Genomic DNA, 19,517 nt, shown 5'->3' on the forward strand with positions numbered 1-19,517 from the left:
CAGGCCTGAGGCATAAGTAGGAAAGCTCTCTTGGGCTCGCCCCCGAAACCCTTGAGACCAAAGGTTTACCAACAAGCCAGAGTGTCCATTCCAGCCTGCTTCCATGTTTATAGTCTACACAGTCACTGATGTGTGTTAGTGGAAACCTAAATTCATAGTGGGTATGGCTACTTACAGTGTTTCGTAGCCAATACTGAAGGACAGCCTTTAACTTTTCCTTTACCCCATGTCCTTGAATGAGATAGAGTTACAGGAAAAATGTTTTCTAGCTTTGAAACATTGATGCATTCACTCTAGAATGGTATTTAGTGTGTATTTCTATCTGGACTATCTCTGCTAAGGAGGCATAATTGTGGTTTAATTTTGGCACGGAAAGAGTTGAGCATACAAGAGTAGTTGAACATACATTTTCTCTGCATACAGGGAAAGATGTACGCATTTAGAATAATCCTAACTCAGATTTACAGTGCCTACAGGGTATTAGACATACCTCGAGTGATTTTTCACCTGGAGACACCGCACTCCTTCGGCAGTAGGACCAGGTAGTAAATGTTTCTTAACATTTATCACTTACAAGAAACAAGAGTCTGTGCAGGCCACATTGTTTGAGAAGATGTGGATACTTAAGTTTGTTGCTAAGATAATCCTGTGAAAATAGAAAAAGGGAGTTTGGGAAAGTTAGAGAATATAAAATGAAGTGAAGTAGCAGAAGTAGGAATTATGAATCAGGGAAGCTACATTTTTTGTTTGTTTGTTTTTTCTTTGCTGTTCAGAGTTATGCTGTGCTGAAAGAAGAGTCTTTCTTCCTAACTATAGCACTAACATACCAAATATTTTTAGTGCTTTTTCCCCTAGTCAGTGCTTTGTGGTATAACACTGCACATCCTGTGTGGTGGAAAAATAAACAGAGCCGTCAAGTACACTATTCTGCTTTATAAGCAGACTAGTAAATTATTGTTTAGAAACCCCTGTGTTAGAAAAATTAGTGTTCTAGAGCAGCTGTTATATTTAATGCGTATCCTACACAGTAATGGTAACAATAAAACCTCACACAAAAAATCAAACAGGAAAATTAAATAAACCTTTGCTTCTCTGATCTAGCCTTTTTCAATTGAGACATTTCAGAATAAATAGCTTGTTTGTATCTTAAGGAGGCAAGCTGTAGAATTGGCTTGTCTAGCTAAAGACAGAACAAGAATAGGAGTTGTGAGAATGACCCATTTTTGTCTCAATTCGTAGTTGGATGCAAAATGTGTTTTTGTTCTTCTTCCACCTCTCATAAGAGACATGGCTCTTGGGCTTCATTCCTGATACGAGGTCATCAGAAAGTGCTCTGTGCCCAGTAGGGTTTATTTCCTTGGGAAAGAAAGATATTTTGTGTGAACATAGAGCTTTTGATGGCAGAATTGTTTTACACTGGGGGTGGAGGTGGGCTTGATCAGTAGTTAGTAATTTGTCACTATGCAGTGGGAAAACTAGGCAGTGTTCAAGAGCCAGACTGGAAACCGCACTCTGGCTCTTTGTGTTTTCCCCTGGGATGGGTCTAGTTCAAATATACCCATGGGGTCACCCACTGAAAGATGGACATGTAGCGTGGGAAAGGAACCACCCTGTACACAAATAGCACAAATTACAGCAGAGAAACTGCAGATGGTAATCTAGAGTGTGTCTTCAAGGAGCAGCTAGAAACTGGTCATGTTGCTCACACAGGGGACCTACCCCATTGGAACTTGGGGGTGGGTACTTCTTTCTGTTTGTGTGGTGCTATTGGTAATGTGTTCCTGGAAATGCACAACAATTGAATTGTAGTATGTTCTAAATGTGATTCATAAAACTTGTGGCCTATACATGTGCTTTGTTATAAAAAGTGTGTTCTGGGCTCTTTATTTGCAGCAACAAAGAACTAAAATTCAGATCTCTCTCCTCTTCAGGGCCTGGCACATCTTCACATCCATCACGTGATTCACCGGGACATCAAGGGCCAGAATGTATTGCTGACTGAGAATGCAGAGGTGAAACTTGGTATGTGACACACGTGCCACATGATGTAATACTTGGCCCTGGTGCAAACCAGCAGCAACTCCCTACCTCGTTGGCATTTAGCTAAAAGCTCTATTACTCAGATTTTTTCTTTCTGTTCTATTTAAGAAATGGGAACTGGGTTTACTGCTTTTTCTGTCTCCAGCCTCCCTCCCTGCCATGCTTCTCCCCTGCTCTGCTCTCCATATAGTAGACAGACTAATGTTTAAATCAGATCATGGCACTTTCTTCCTTAAATACCTTTAGTGGCTTCATATTTCACTTGGAATAAAATCTGCATTTCTTACCATGGCCCATAGAAAGTCATGGCCCCTAATACTTTCCAGCCCCATTTTGTGACCATTCTCACTTTTCTCCCTGTCCAGTTCACTCATTTTCTTACTTCCTTGGAATGTCTCACAGGGTCTTCGCACATACTGTTCCCCGTTGGGAACAGTTTTGAGGTGGCAATTTTTTCCTCCTCTTCAGAGGCCTTCCTTCCCTGATGCTCTGGTCTCTCTGCCCTGACCTTCTGATCTACCGCTTATTTCCTCATTCATCCTGATCACAATTTATAATATACAGCTGTTTGTTTACATATATTTCTGACATATTTCCTAGAATATAAGTTCTGGAAGTGTAGTGATGAGGATGTTTTATTTACGAGAGTATTCTTATCTGGCACCTAGCATAGTGCTTTAAATGTAGTAGGGGCTCAGTAAATTTATGCATGGATGGATGGAGTCCAAAGTATCTTCCTGGAGATGATTTTGTAATGGTTCTTCTGTATTTCCTGTTTCCTTTATCTGGATTTGAACTTTTTTTCAATCTCACTTTTATATAATGGTTCTGTCAAATTTTTAAACAATTAGCATTAAGTTTTCTTCCAGTAAGGCATCACACAAAAAAATTGTTTATTGTTATTAGAAAATCTAGTCTATCTTTCAAAAATCTGGGGCGCATGGGTGGCTCAGTGGGTTAAGCTTCTGCCTTCGGCTCAGGTCATGATCTCAGGGTCCTGGGATCGAGCCCCGCATGGGGCTTTCTGCTTAGCAGGGAGCCTGCTTCCCCCCTCTCTCTCTGCCTGGCTCTCTGTCTACTTGTGATCTCTCTCTCTCTCTCTGTCTCTGTCAAATAAATAAATAAAATATTAAAAAAAAAAGTCAAAAATCTTAGTCACAGTAGTTTAAAAACAGAATTTTCATTATTGCTTTCTTGCATAGTACCTCCATTTCTTGGTCTTCTGTGGAGGATTAGTGTGCCCATTGGGGAAATACCCTCAAAGCTAAGATAGGAGGCACTTAAATTGTTCTCATTCCTAGTGACTTAGGAAGCTGTGTGTGTTCCCTGCGCTGGTCTGTTGGTGCTAGGACTATGATAGTCCTTCTGTAATCACTTGGTGATCACTTGTAACTGCAAATGGCACATACAGCCCAGCACATGTGTCTCTGTGTCAGGACGTGTGAGCCCACCTCCTGGCCAGGTGGTTTCCTGAGCATGTTCTGCCTGCTAAATCTGTAACCTAGGCCCTGTGAGTGATCTCAGCCCTCCATAGGCCCTTCTGCAGGAGCTCGTCCACCATCATGCAGTCCTCCTAGTGCTGTCAGCAAACATTCCATTAGAGACCCTGGTCTTCCTGCCAGTTCTGCCTCCCATCTTTGAACTTTCCTCTAGAGGACCATCGTTGTTCAGCTGAGTGGGATGTGGGGGTCACTCTAAAAATCAGACATCCTGGGTACTTTGAGGAGTGTTTCTTAGTATATTTGTGATTTAGCTTGATTCTCTTTATTGAATTTATTACTCTGTACTTTCTAGACAACCTTTGTGGGTTTCATCTCTTTCTGTGGTTAAGTGCTGTTTAAGAAGCTGAGTCATGTGGGTGTTAGTCAATTCTCCTGAACTTAGAGCTTTCTATGACTTGATCTTGTTTGCGGCAGGCACGATTCCTGCAAGCACTGAACATCCTAATTCATCCAAAAGTCCCTCTAGTGGTCACTGTCGTGGAAGCCCAGGGAAGTAGCTGGGTCCAGGCCTCCCAGAAGCCTATAGACTGGTAGAAGATTTTGTCATTTTGGCAGATTTGCTCTGGAGACAGTACTCCTTATTGATGCTGGTGACCTTAAGGAATTTACATGTCCATGAAACTCTTTGAGCTTATACTGAAGACTCCTCCTCCTCACATTTTTTCATCTTGTGGTTTACTTGTTTGTTAATTATGTTCTACTCCTTCCTTTCTCTTTCTCCCACAGTTGATTTCGGTGTGAGTGCTCAGCTCGACCGGACGGTTGGGAGGAGAAATACCTTCATAGGCACCCCTTACTGGATGGCTCCTGAGGTCATCGCCTGTGATGAGAACCCAGATGCCACCTACGATTACAGAGTAAGAGGCACCTGCTTTCTTGGCCTTCACTGGGTCCCTAGTGTTCCTGAGGGATAGGGGCTCAGCTTACAGATTGCACACCCCCCTTATCCATTCATGCTGTTTCAGCGAGGAATACTTGGAAACCTTGTTGCAGGTGCACATTTTCTGGGACATTATTGAGATGCTGTCTTGTTGTTCTTCGTTCCCTGTCACCTTTGATCTCCTTACTAAGTAATATACTGCTTTCACAGCAGTGGAAGTCACTGTCTTGTGCATAGAGCTTTTTGTCATGAGTAAGTTACTCTGCCCTGTTTGCCATCCTTTTAAACTTGAAGAATCTATTATAATCAGATATTTATTATTCCTTAAAAAATGTTGTTAGAATATATAGCAGTAACTTGATCTATGTGAAATTTTAGAGTATTGTTAAAGAGCTTTACAGCTTGATTTGGTATATAAATATATTTAAATTATTAGAGTGACCTCTAGAGATTTCTATCAATAATGCATCTTTTTGATCCCATTGTAAAACCATATTTGATCATCAGATTTGGGTTGAATATGTTTGCATTTTTTTAAAAATTGTTTTGCTGTGATTAAACGAGTCAGTGTTTATGTTCCTATTAATGTTATTCAAACTTGAGTTCGTATCTTTACACTCTCTTATGTATTTTAGTATTTATTACAAATACCCAATTAATGAAACTTCCTATATGGTACGGTGAAATTTTTATTTTATTTTTTCATATGCTGGAGTATTAGATTAATAGGTTATAATAATATTAATAGATTATATAGACTATATGACTTTTCAGTCTTGAATATATCATTTTTGTTATCTTCAAAATTTGAAAACATCTTCCAGCATACCCAAAATATTATTGTGCTTAAGTAAATGAAAATAATTTCTTGGGGCACCTTGGTGGCTCAGTTGGTTAAGCATCTGACTTTGGCTCAAGTCATGATCTCAAGAGTCCTGGGATTGATCCCTGTATCAGGCTCCCTGCTCTGTGGATATTCTGCTTGTCCCTTTCCCTTTGCCCTTTCACCTGCTTTTGCTCTCTCTGTCTCACAAATAAATAAATAAATCTTTAAAAAATAATTTCTTAATAAGGAGCCTACACTTAGAGCCAACTGGTTTGTATCTGACTTATTCAAACTAGTGTTTAATATAAGGCAAGGCATTCTATTTGGCTGTTTGGCCACAGAATATCTTTTAATCAAGGCTAACCAACCCTTCTCCCTTTTTTTTCATGACATGGTCTTGTTGAAGAGGCAGTATTCCACCATCCAGACTTGTCTTGCCATTTTTGAATTTTAACTTTACAATCTTTGTAAGGCATTTACCTTATTTCTTATAAACTGGAGAAATTCAGTATCAAGAAAAACCTAAAGCAGGATTGCCTTGGGAGATGGGGTATGGTTTGTGTTGCATCACACCAAGAGGCATGGAACATCTGCCTCTCACTACTGATGTTGCTACTGGGTCAAGTTGGGTAAAACCCCTCCTTTGCGCCCTGTAGTAGAGAAAACCTCATAAAATTAAGGGAGAAATTTGTGGGCCTATCCTTCTTATAATCAAACATGTATTTGAATTGTGTAACATAATTATAGGTTATTTAGAAAATGCTTAAACTGAGCAACTTTAATTCTTTCATTAGAATAGCATATAAACAAGAGAATGTGAATGATAATAACTACCCATTGTCTGCTTTTATTTTTTTTTTTCAAAGATTTTATTTATTTACTAGAGAGACGGAGATCACAAGTAGACCGAGAAGCAGGCAGAGAGAGAGGAGGAAGCAGGCTCCCTGCTGAGCAGAGAGCCCTATGCAGGGCTCGATCCCAGGACCCTGGGATCATGACCTGAGCTGAAGGCAGAGGCTTTAACCCACTGAGCCACCCAGGTGCCCCCATTGTCTGCTTTTAAAAATCTTGTTTGGATTTTAAGAAATCGGCCGATAAAAGTTTATTCATTCATCAGCCAGTGTTTATTGCGGGCCTACCACATGGAAGTCACAATTCTGGGGATACTGAGGTGAATAAAACAGACAAAAGCGCCTGCCCTCATACATACCTCAGTATCATCAAAGCCATCTATGAAAAACCCACAGCGAATATCATTTTCAATGGGGAAAAACTGAGAGCTTTTCCCCTAAGGTCAGGAACATTGCAGGGATGTCCACTATCACCACTGCTATTCAGTAAATGTGCTGCCGAAGCGAGCACTCACCACTGCTATTCAATATAGTAGTACAAGTCCTATCCTCAGTAATCAGACAAAAAAAGAAATTAAAGGCATCCGAATTGGCAAAGAAGTCAGACTCTCACTCTTTGCAGATGATATGATTATTTATGTAGAAAACCCAAAAGACTCCACCCCAAAACTACTAGAACTCAAAAAGGAATTCAGTAAAGTGTCAGGATATAAAATCAATGCACAGAAATTGGTTGCATTTCTGTATACCAACAGTGAGACAGAAGAAAGAGAAATTAAGGATTCGATCCCATTTACAACTGCACCCAAAACCGTAAGATGCCTAGGAATAAACCTAACCAAAGAGGCAAAGGATCTGTACTCAGAAAACTATAAAGTACTCATGAAAGAAATTGAGGAAGACAAAAAGAAATGGAACAACGTCCCATGCTCATGGATTGAAAGAACAAATATTGTGAAAATGTCTGTGCTACCTAAAGCAGTCTATACATTTAATGCAATCCCTATCAAAATACCATCCATTTTTTTCAAAGAAATGGAACAAATAATCCTAAAATTTATATGGAACCAGAAAAAGACCCTGAATAGCCAGAGGAATGTTGAAAAAGAAAGCTGGCAGCATCACAATTCCAGACTTCAAGCTCTATTACAAAGCTGTCATCATCAAGACAGTATGGTACTGGCACAAAAACAGGCACAAAAATCAATGAAACAGAATAGAGAGCCCAGAATTAGACCCTCAGCTCTATGGTCAACTAATATTTGACAAAGTAGGAAAGAATGTCCAATGGAAAAACACAGTCTTTACAACAAATGGTGTTTGGAAAATTGGGCAGCCACAAGCAGAAGAATGAAAATGGACCATTTCTTTATTTCTCACACAAAAATAGACTCAAAATGGATGAAAGACCTCAATGTGAAACAGGAATCCACCAAAATCCTTGAGGAGAACACAGGCAGCCACCTCTTTGGCCTCAGCCACAGCAACTTCTTCCTAGAAACAGTCCCAAAGTCAAGGGAAGCAAGGGCAAAAATGAACGATTGGGACTTCATCAAGACCAAAAGCTTTTGCACAGCAAAGGAAACAGTCAACAGAACCAAAAGACAACCAACAGAATGGGGGAAGATATTTGCAAATAACATAACAGATAAAGGACTAGTATCCAAAGTTTATAATGAACTTCTCAAACTCAAAACCCAAAGGACAAATAATCCAATCAAGAAACGGGAAGAAGACATGAACAGACATTTTAGCAAAGAAGACATCTAGATGGCCAACAGACATATGAAAAAGTGCTCCACATCACTCGGCATCAGGGAAATACAAATCAAAACCACAGTATGATACCACCTCACACTAGTCAGAATGGCTAAAATTAACAAGTTCAGGAAACAACAGGCATTGGCAAGGATGCCGAAAAAGGGGAACCCCCCCTACACTGTTGGTGGCAATGCAAACTAGTGCAGCCACTCGGAAGAGTAGTATGGAGGTCCCTCAAAAAGTTGAAAATAAGGCTACCCTATGACCCAGCAATCGCACTACTGGGTATTTACCCTAAAGGTACAAATGTAGTGATCTGAAGGGGTATGTACACCTGGATGTTTATAGCAGCAGTGTCTACAATAGCCAAACTATGGAAAGAACCTAGATGTCCATCAACAGATGAATGGATAAAGAAGATGTGGTACATTTATACAGTGGAATACTATGCAGCCATCAAAAATTCAAAATCTTGCCATTTGTAACTAGAGAGTATTATGCTAAGAAATAAGTCAATCAGAGAAAGACAATTGTCATATGATTTCTCTGATATGAGGAATTTGAGAGGCGGGGGTGGTTGTGGGGGTAGGAAAGGATAAAATGAAACAAGATGGAATCAGGAGTGAGACAAACCATAAGGGACTCTTAATCTCAGGAAACAAACTGAGGGTTTGTAGGAGGTAGTGTGTAGGGACAGGGTGGCTGGGTTATGGACATTGGGGAGGGTATGTGCTATGGTGAGTGCTGTGAAATGTGTAAGCCTGATGTTTCATAGACATGTACCTTTGGGGGAAATAATACATTATACATTAAAAAAAAAAAAAGTGCCTGCCCTCATGGAACTTGTATTTGAGTGGGGAGTAAATTAAAATCAAGTTTTAAAATTAATATTTCCAGGGACTCGGAAGAGATTCCATGCACAGAAAGGCAGCTTATTGATTACCCATTATTAAAGTTTGAGTGGGGAGTGGAGAGGCTCATCAGCAGTGTGAGTCAAATTAGTGAACTCTGGTAGATTTTATTAATTCAGCTGTTGGACCTTTTATAGAAGAGTGCTTTCTAGCCTTTACAGTTCAAAACTTTATTTCAAGTATAATTAACATACAGTGTTATATTAGTTTCAGGTTAGCCTTTAAAATTTTAACATCTTAATTAAAATTGAGATAGTGGCATAAAACATAAAATTAAACATAAATCTGGTCCAGGAGTCCAAGTTACTGAATGTAAAGAAATGAAACATACTGGGGCGCCTGGGTGGCTCAGTGGGTTAAAGCCTCTACATTCGGTTCGGGTCATGATCTCAGGGTCCTGGGATCGAGCCCCGCATCAGGCTCTCTGCTCAGTGGGGAGCCTGCTTCCTCCTCTCTCTGCCTACTTCTGATCTCTGTCAAATAAATAAATAAAATCTTAAAAAAACAAAAAAAAGAAAGAAATGAAACATACTGAGCAACAGAGTATGCAGTGACACAGAGCAGCTTTTCTATAGGCCACCTCTACTTCAGTCATAGATGTGAGTGGTTCTAATTAGCAAACCAATTTCACCTTTGTTTTTTCATTCATTCATTCATTCATTCATTTGGAAGTTTTTCTTACATATGTATTTGCTTTTAATTTCATGGCAGACTTCTTTTCAGAAATGCCTTTGTATCATTTGTATGAGTAACCAGCCGTAGTAAGTTAGTGGTTTCATGTCTAATCTGGTACCTGTAATACACTGTTTTATTTTTGCAGAGTGACCTTTGGTCTTGTGGTATTACAGCCATTGAGATGGCAGAAGGTGCTCCCCGTAAGTAACGTTCTTTGCTTTTTAGCCCAGTTGTTGTATGTGAATTAAACGTAGTCTCAAGTCTTCAAACAGAATGGTTTCATGGGTAAAGCCATTCCTGGTGGGACATTCAGATGAAGGAAACAAAAAAACAGTGAAGTTTTAGATGTAAAATGATTTTTGGCATCCACTATTCCTTTTGAAGATTCTTGAAGTCTGTAGGTTACATTTTATCTGTTTAAGTTGTATTCAGGTGTATGACATGAAATTATGATGACATTAGATAATAGGCAGTAGTTTTCATTTTACACTTTAAACTTCAGTGAAACTAAATCCTAGCACGTGTAACTGGTCCTAACATATGAAATTTTAGTAATACCTATGTTTGACTTGACAGAGGCATAACTTTTTATCTCTAGAAGAAGGTCTGGGTTTATTGAGGGTTTTTTGTTTTGTTTTGTTTTGTTTTGGTTGCTTGTGAAATTTCCTTCTCCTTTGGATTAACTGAATGCCAGCTTCATAAAATTGATTTTTGAGCAGAGACGGTGTAGAACTTCAGAGAACAGAAACAAAACAGCATTATTTGCTGTCCCCTTAAGAAAAGGGGTATACAGAGAATGTATACTTGTCTGCTGGATAGTTGCTGCTGAATAAATATTTGTTGAATGAATGAAAAAAATTTCCAATGCCTAAAAATTAGTTTGCAGTACAAGAAATGGATGTCAGTCTTGACCAACATATGTTTCCTCATGTTTCCGTCTGAGGAATTGAGGCAGGGGCTCATTGCCAGATCCTTTGTTTCAGTTTTCTTTCACAGTGGGAATAGATTGTCTTCTTTGGTTCCCATTTCCCAGCTGCCTTGTAAGATTCTCATGAAGGTAAATAAACACACAAAAATGCGCATTACCTATTGTGATATGTTAATATGTGCATATGCCCCGAACATGGCTTTATTGGACAAGTGATGGAAGTACAAACAGTACTTGCACATAATCTAATAGTCTGTTTTATTCTGTCATCTTTGCTCCTTCCTAGAATGACAGCGAACGAACAGTTAACATTGCGGGAAATCTTTACTGCCACTCACCCTGTCTAGGCACTGTATGAATGCCTTTACAAGCCTTGCCTGATGTAATCCGCACCACGACTCCATGATAATAAAATTATTTTCATTGCAGTCTTATGGATGATTTAGAAACTTAAGCTGTTCACTCCCTTAAAACTGTGAATCTGTATTTACCTTTGATTTACGAAAACTTCCAATGTCAATTTGAAATTGTATATTCTTCTTGTTGCTCTTGACCTCTCGATATTTTGCTGTGTTTAAATGGGGAACTCAGGGTATGCCCTAGGGCTCATTGCTGAATGTCTAGACTGCTTGACAGGTGATGGGACAGCACATTTAATATTTTGAGTGAGCCCTAGAAATTACAAATGAGTAAAATAAGTACCGTACTGACGCCACCATCTCCTCTCCCCAGCTCTCTGTGACATGCATCCAATGAGAGCACTGTTTCTCATTCCCAGAAACCCTCCTCCCAGGCTGAAGTCAAAAAAATGGTAAGCTATGTATGCTTTGTTGTTGTTGTTGCTCTTTTCTTTTTACAAAAAATTGTTCCTTTTCAGTTTCATTCCAAGACAAAATTCTAGGCATTCCAGTTCCCAAAGAACGTAACGAGTGCCATGAAACTCCAGTTAAAAAGTGTCTTTTTTAAAATGTTTTTTTCTTGATAAATTCTCTCTTAATTACAAAATAGTAACAAGTGACCATAGAAAACACTGTAACATGGTTAAGGAAAAAAGTTTCATTTTAATATTTAAGCCCTCTTGAAAGTATAATACATTTCTAAGCGTTTCACGTTCAAAAGCAAAGCTGTACTGACTTTGCTGTTCTTCAGGTGAAATAGATTTGAATGTTAATGGAGACATTTACTGTAATTGTTGTAAAACACCGAAATTAGGTGCATCTTTTTTCATTCCAGAAATGAAAGGAATGGTCCTGTCTTTGGGCTGCCACCTTTCTCCCTGCAGCACTCACTTGCTCAAAAAAAGTCGCTTATCAGTGAAGGGCAATGGTGGTGACCCTCCTCGGCAAAAACATCAAGAATTTTGGTGGTGGGGGAAACTGTTGATTTGGTTTAGTTTTAAAAAGTGTTGAGGGAAAGGATAGTGCTCTATTTTCACCTGAGAGTTTTGCTTACTTGTTTGCTCTTGAACTTTTTCCGGGTGCTCTCCTCTCACTTCTGTCTCCACTCCAGCTCCTCATGCCTGTGGGCCCTCTCCCCTTTCCTTTCTGGTTTCCTGGGCTCATCTATCTTACTAGTGCCACACCTACTACCATGGTGGTTGTTTCCCCTTCTGAAACTGTTCTCACTGGTTTTTCAGTGAGTGATGTCTTCTCTTGGGTTCTTGACTCTAATTGTGAAATATGCACAAGATCTCAATTTCAAGCCTTCTTCTCTTCTGGAATTGGTCTTTTAGCTCTTCCTATCTGCTCTTCTCTTGGTTGCTCATCTTCTGATGTCCTGTAGTTCTCTTTTCCTGTCTGTGGGCATTATATGCACATGCGTAGTTTTACTCTTTGTTTCTCTCACACTTCTCCCTATTCCTCACTGTCTCTCGCCACCTTTTGTTTGCAGGCAGGATTTTTCTCATTCTTTTTTATACTGTCTTTAACCACAGTCTCCTCCAGATAACTGAGCTTATCTAGTTCCACTTACCAGGTTTTAGAGAGTTCTCTAAGGCAGTACGGTTGCCAGTTTAGCCCTAATTGGCCTCTTGTGTTGAAACTTGATAACTCTGGACATCTATGATGGCCAGCTCTAGGGAAACCAAATGTGTATAGTGGGCATCACCAAGGAGTAAGCTGTGGGGCTGGGGTAGCACTATCCAACTAAACAAAACAATGCTTTTTTTTTTTTTTTTCTTTTTTTAAATGGAGTTTATGCTCTGTCTTCAGAGTACCGTGTAATTCACAAGTGTTTCAGCTGGCCGCACTCTTGATTATTCTTTCCATTACTTGCAGTTTGAGATTAACCACTGTGTGTATAATACAGTGATATAGAGAGACAGATTGTTTGTGTGTTCTTTGTCTGTTCTTACACAAAACTTTCTCTAAACTTAGATGCATTTTCATCCATTTACATCATTGCTGTCATTTTACCCAAGTATTCTAAATGAATGAGATGATTTTACACATAATGTTCTTCCTCCTTTCTGATTGCTGTCTTCCTATCCACCAATGTACATTGCTGCTGCTGGTTTTGGAGAAGTGTCAGCAAACACTCTCCCAGCAGAACTTGACAATTGGTTTTAAAGAATATATTATAGATCATTGATTCCCAAATGTTAATTTGTAGACATGGTAAGTGAGAATCCCTTTGGAATCTTTTAATTTAGGGTTTCAGCCTCAAAGTGTTTCTGGTTTGTAGGTCCAAGGAATGACTCAGGTATTTATATTTCTGATAAACTCCTCAAGTGGTCTTTGTGAGCAGTGGAATTGAGGAATCTCTGTTAAAACAGGTCCACTACAAGATTCTCAATAACCACAGGATAAAGTCGGAACTTTGAGTGACTTTGAGGGCCCTTCTCGGAGCTGACTCAGACCTATTTTTCTGTTCTTTTCTACTTTTCATACTAGTATCGAAAATGATTCATTACTTTTTTGTACTTTTCTACCTTTGTTATGTTTTTTCCTTTTGTTTTGGAATGATGGCTTCTCTTTCCCATCTCTAGAATATCAGCTATCCTATGTTTTCTTGATGTCTAACCTCCTGTAGCAGTAGTTCTTTTCTTTCTTCCTCTGGAAGTTTTATAACACATCTGCTGTTAGGTGTACATATATTTCCTCCATTTTATTTCCTATGTGTATTTCTTATAAAGCCTAGCATAAACAAATGTAAATTGTTGATATATAAATATTTGTTGAATTGAAAAAAAATGGTAAGTTTGAATGGAAATACAAGACAGTAGAAGTGATTCTTAAAAGCAGCGAAGTAATTGGAAAGAACTGATTTTCTAAATCACATTTTTAAGACTGAACAACTCATTCATTCAACAAAAATTTATTGCATACCTCTTATGGTCTGCCCATGCTCAGTGTTGGGCATTGTTTACAAATTGAAAAATCAGAACCAGTTCCTGACCTGTACCTCAGCAGAGGAGACAGAAGGATAAACATGATGTGTGCAGTCTATTAAATGCAGACACCCTAGGGGAAAGATTCCCAATTTGGGGGCGCATAGGGGTGGAGTTTGCCAGGAAAGCCCCACTCAAAGAGACGATGCCTTACTTGAGTCTTAGAAGATAGGATGGGTGAGTGTTTCAGCCAAGGCTAGGGATGGGGGTTATCATGAGGCAGGCATAGAGAAACAGTCAAAAGTAGAAGTAGCTGGTAGGGTGAATGTAGATGACAAAGTCCTTACCCTCTTCAGAACTACTATGAATTTCTACATCTGTACTTTAAAGCATAGAGAATTGATAGATAAATCAGTTGGAAACTGATTGAAATGTCATATTAACAGGTTCAAGGGCCCCAGCCTTTGGTCACTTACCTGACTCCTTATCTCTGTCCGTCCTTGTCTTTTAGGTTCCACGCATCTGCTGTCTCTGTCTGCCTTCATTTTCACAAAAGCCTCCCTTTACCCCCTTGCCTTCTCAGTGATTAATAAGCAACAATAAGTGAATAATTCAGTGACTAATAAGCAACCTTACATTTAAACCCAGTTTGTTTAAATCTGACTTCCTTCAAAGCTCTCTGTTGGTGATTTATTGTCGTGATGTGACATAACTCTTCAACCATGCTTAAATGATGCTTCTTATCCACCATGGTCCCGAGTTCCCAATACTATCCTGTGCATTTGGAGAATGTTCACAGTGAATTCTGAATCTCTTATATGTTTTCAGACTAATTATTCACTCATATTAGGGAGTCTTGCTCTTTGCAGTAGAAATTTGATGATCCTTTTTACTTCCTCTTACAGGTCAAAGAAATTTTTTAGTTTTATAGAAGGGTGCCTGGTGAAGAATTACATGCAGCGACCCTCCACAGAGCAGCTTTTGAAACATCCTTTTATAAGGGATCAGCCAAATGAAAGGCAAGTTAGAATCCAGCTTAAGGACCATATAGACCGGACCAGAAAGAAGAGAGGAGAGAAAGGTATTGACCTGTTTTTTATTTTCATTTTGAAAACATAGTATTTTAGGTTTTTTCCTCTAGAATAGGTTTCTCCCTTTCCACCCAGGAGTGTGTGCTTTCTTTGCCAGAACTGGAGTAGCTTGTGTCTGCTCTGCAGGTCAGTCATGAGCCTCAGGTCCAGCGTGGCTCAGGTCGAGCTGACCAGAACTGCATGGTGTGTCGCCAGGCAGACACCAGAGAGACAGTGCTGTGGCTGGTCAGCATGGGAGCGTGTTTCTCTCGTTCCCCGTCAGGAGCATGTCTTCGTGCTGCTCTTTTTACTTCCTTAAGGGTGTTTGTGTTCTGAGTGCATCACTCAAGGGTTATTGAGCATCAGCTGTGAATGTCCATATCGGTGTGCTCACTCATTTCTCTCCTGCTCAAGAACCCCCTTGGTTTCTTACTGCTTAACTCTGCAGGTGGCGTGGTCCAGCCTGACTACTTTTTTCTCATTACGGCATAACACAGACACGCCCTTATGTCAATCATTTAACGTCCCTTTCTGTTCCCAGTATCTTGGTTTTGTATCTTTACATGTTCTGTGCCCACCTGCCTGAAGTGCCCTATGTTCCCCTCTGTCCAGCAAGGTATGGTCAGGCTTCATCCCCATCTTTCCAGCCCTCCCTATTGCCTTGAGTCATGGTGATCTTTGTGTTTTGTGAGTTCTTACCATAACTTTCTAGAACAACATTTAAATATCTGGCATCATGATAATAAATATCTCTTGACATTCAAACTTCAAGATCATAGAAGAAACTAAATAAAGTGCAAGTTCGAGGCCATAAAAGAGTTGTTCACAGCCTTCTTTGGAGGACTGTACTGAGCTATTTACATGTTCATTTCAGTCTTCAGAGCTAAATCATCAGTGATGCTCACAACTTCCTGGCCCTCTGATATATTCAGTTATAAAAGTAATTAAGCTTTGTACGTTAAGCTGTGTAGTTACAACAAGTGAACTAAGTTTGAAAGTAAAGCTTTTTCTTAGGGAAAAGTTATTTTTACATTGGATAATTTTCCCAGTATTTATTTTCTTAATGATAGCTCAGAGTCTGGGAACATTTGCTATGTGCCAAGTGTTTACCAGATGCTCAGCCTGGAGACTCGTGCACATTTGCAGGTTGGAACAGTGGAGCACTTTATCTTCATTTTTTAGTTTTCAAGTTACAGTGGCCTTTTTTCCCCATTGGCTTTCATTTACCTTTCAAATACCCTCATCCTTGCGTCAAAAAGGAATAGTTTATAGTACAAAACTTTAAACGTAACAGAGTACTATTTGAAGGAGTCCAAAGATTATTTAGGTTGGAATTTCCTTTGGAAGCTAGCTTATTTTAATCTTCCTTAAAATTACATAGTTTTGATTGTCTAGCAATGAAAAGAATTAATGTCATAGATGGTGACTGCTGAAGTTGTAGATATATTAATCTACAATTATATATGATGAGACAGAACCCCATTTTAAGTAGTCAGACTTGTTTTTCTTACCAGGACACTGACTTTCAACTTCGTATCTCTGAAAAAAGTTGGAAGTGTGTTTTGTCAATTGATTTATTTTGTAGATCTCTTCAGCCTTTCTAGTTTTGATTACTCTCTGGAGTGCAATGCTCCCTCAAAGTTAGGTACTGACATTAGGTACAGGGTCTAATAAAATGGATTGTTACTTTGGGGAAAATGGCATAAAACCTGTTGAAGTGAAAACAGGTGACTCATGTTGGAACTTGGTCTTAATCTGGTGAAAGGAGAGCAACTTTTCTTTCCTGCTTTTGCTGTATTGTTTCTGCATCTGTTTTTCCCTGGCTTCATCTTTGTAACTTGTGGGAACATTTAATTTTGTGTCTTTATGCTTTGAGTGTCTCCTGTGCTTCATCCATGGTCAGTCCTGCAGAACTTTCTCCCGGTTTTGTTAGCTCCCTAAGTGCCAACAATAACCAAATGATGTCTCCTAGTTGCCTTAGTTTGGGCCATTAAGTCTCTTTCTTTCACACTTTGGCATCAAGGTTCCTTTCCAAATTTGCTGATGCTTTGGGGCCGCTTTTCTTAAGTGTGCAGAGCTTGAGAGCCCTTCTCACCGCCCTATACCCCCTCCCCAGTGCATCCCATGAGGAGTGGTCTTGAATGCAGTGGGATCTGCTCTTCCATGCAAAGTAAGGGTAGCTCAGGGAATGCCACTGTTTACTGATTGTGGGAATTGGATGTCACGCTCCTCCTACCTCCAGGTTCTCTGTACACATTATTTTCATAAAGGACATATTGTTTGTTTTCTGCTGTTACACTCTTGGAGATGCTTGCCTATACATGCTAGTGTCATGATTTGTGAAATGTCCCATTTATCTTGCCCTTTTCTTTGTAGATGAAACCGAGTATGAGTACAGTGGAAGTGAGGAAGAAGAGGAGGAAGTGCCTGAACAGGAAGGAGAGCCAAGGTAATGATAAAGCCTCACTTTATCATTGTAATTGAACTCACTTTATCATTTTAAATGAACTCACTGTTCAACTTCCTGCTTTATGAAGAAATTGTTTCATGTCGACGCCAGAATTTCAAGAAATCTTCAAGTGCCTTAAAAGTGCCTTAACATCTTCATTCTTTTTCATCCTTTGAAAGATATCTATTAAACATTCTCCCCCTCTGGATCCTTTTATCCAGTGGTGCTTTCCTGAGATTGCATTGTTTCTCCTCCCCTATCATGTGGCAGTGTGTAGGGCTGTTTGGTTCTGGATATGAGGGGCCTGCCGCAGGCACTGCTGCTCTGGGAGGCATGGACAGTATGTGCTGTGCAGTGTATAAAACAGTCCTGCTCCAAAGGCTTGTCCTGCCCGGGCAGTCGGGCGTCTATTGAAAAACACGGCAGGCTTTCCCAAAATGTTATTTGGTTTGGTTTTGTTCTTCCCAAAAGTGTGGTTATCAGCAGTTCATTTCTTCTGCTTATGTATATTCTGTCCTGATTAATCTTAGAGTCTATGGTTTGGATATCTGTGGCTTCCCCCAAGGTACAGTGAAGCAGAAGGTTGAAGGTTTGGTGGTATGAATCTTGCAGTAACTAATTATCCAGGGAGGTTTTAAAATTTTAGTATGGTCTTGCCTGGCAGTCCTTCATGCTTTCAGCTACACGTAACTTGACTCATTGAACAAAAGGAGCCTGGAAGGGTATGTTGAAAGACCTGTGGAGACCTATGTATAGGCAGTGGGAGTTTGAAGAGAGCATATGAAGAGATAAGAAAATATATTGTTAAAACCCTATATGTTTTTCTGCTTACATAGTAGAATATTTTAATCCATTTGAGACTAAATGTTTTGGAGTAATTTGAACTGATTTCTTGAGCAATGTAGTTGTTTTGGGTGGGAGCATGATACAAGGAAAGAGGCTGTTGAAGGAGATTGATTTGCCATGTTATTCTGGGTAGTGAAAGTGGAGCAGTGGCTCTCAGTGATGAGATCAGCTAGCGATGATGCTGTTTATCTGTGCAATGGCTCATTCTTGGAACCCACTTGGGTTCAGCCGCTTATTCGGGAAGCAGGCAGTGGGAGGGCATACGTGGTAAGACTTGGTGGAAAGTAAGGTGGTCAGAGAGGAAGGTGGTTCCACTTCTACTCATGAAGTTGAAGAAGGGGATTTCCAACTTTTCCTTTTACAGAGTTTGAGTTGATATGAGAATCCTAAGTAGAGCTGTCTTTCAAGTATCCAGGATGGAGTTTGAAGATATTTGTGAAATGGATAAAATATGTAATACTATTGAACTGTAGATACAGTTATTCCCATGGATTTATTAGTTGGTCCTCAGAGTGGGGGAACTCATTAGGAGGATGACTAGGATAGGACACCGAGGCCCCAGTCTCACTTGGAGGGCAGAGTGATCTGTGCGCACCCCTGAAAGCCCTGCCTCCTCCTCTAGCTCCATCGTCAACGTGCCTGGTGAGTCAACGCTTCGGCGGGATTTCTTGAGACTGCAGCAGGAGAACAAGGAACGTTCTGAGGCTCTTCGGAGACAGCAGTTACTACAGGAGCAACAGCTCCGGGAGCAAGAAGAATATAAAAGGCAGCTGCTGGCAGAGAGGCAGAAACGGATTGAGCAACAGAAAGAACAGAGGCGTCGACTAGAAGAGGTAGGAAAAGGGAAATGTCCAGTTGGTTTTCTTTTTCTTTACTTACATTGGTAGCCAGACACTCAAAGGAATGTTTTCTGTGGCCCCCTGATATAATACCTTTCCCCTGGCTTACCTGCTCAGGTGATTTCGGAGGGAAAGCTTACGCTTTTCGACTGGCAGGCCTTCACATTCCTTGTGGTCTTCAAAATGTTTTCCTTGCTTGTAAAAACTCAAGGACCTGCCCCACAGTTACTCATCATCATATTTTGCTTAGATACAGAACAGCAGGGGCCCAGAGATAGCATCATACCAGTTCTGCAAAGGCTTTTTCTGTTTGTGGTTTAAGTTGGCAAGCTCAGGCTTGACCCAATTTCTTTTCTTTCCTTGGCCTCTGGGTCCAAGTTCACGTGTACATATTTTTCTGAGACTTCAGACTTTTTCACAGGAAAAATGTTTTTTCTATGAATGCCTTAGCTTTAGTTTTTTTGTTTTTTTTGTTTTATTTTGTTTTAGATAAATGCCTCAACTATAGGTACATTTAAGAGTAAGGGATGAAAAGGGTGCCTGGCTGGCTCAGTCAGTGGAGCTTGCAACTCTTAATCTCAAGTTGTGAGTTCCAGCTCAGTGGGTGTAGA

At 39.9% G+C, this 19,517-nt stretch overlaps 1 protein-coding gene across 48 annotated transcripts in view; it reads left to right on the forward strand.

Moving 5' to 3' along the window:
* Nucleotides 1-19,517, forward strand: part of MAP4K4 (mitogen-activated protein kinase kinase kinase kinase 4) — a 189,601-nt gene that overhangs the window by 114,918 nt on the left and 55,166 nt on the right. For all 48 annotated transcript variants that reach the window (XM_044263700.1, XM_044263687.1, XM_044263686.1 and 45 more), the window contains 7 exons: nucleotides 1,932-2,022; nucleotides 4,269-4,399; nucleotides 9,592-9,646; nucleotides 11,107-11,185; nucleotides 14,608-14,783; nucleotides 17,149-17,221; nucleotides 18,690-18,900. In XM_044263700.1, the coding sequence (XP_044119635.1) occupies nucleotides 1,932-2,022; nucleotides 4,269-4,399; nucleotides 9,592-9,646; nucleotides 11,107-11,185; nucleotides 14,608-14,783; nucleotides 17,149-17,221; nucleotides 18,690-18,900 (816 nt within the window). The remainder of the gene's footprint in view (nucleotides 1-1,931; nucleotides 2,023-4,268; nucleotides 4,400-9,591; nucleotides 9,647-11,106; nucleotides 11,186-14,607; nucleotides 14,784-17,148; nucleotides 17,222-18,689; nucleotides 18,901-19,517) is intronic.

The sequence above is a fragment of the Neovison vison genome, chromosome 8 (assembly GCF_020171115.1).
Source record: "Neovison vison isolate M4711 chromosome 8, ASM_NN_V1, whole genome shotgun sequence".
Taxonomy (NCBI): Eukaryota; Metazoa; Chordata; class Mammalia; order Carnivora; family Mustelidae; genus Neogale; species Neogale vison.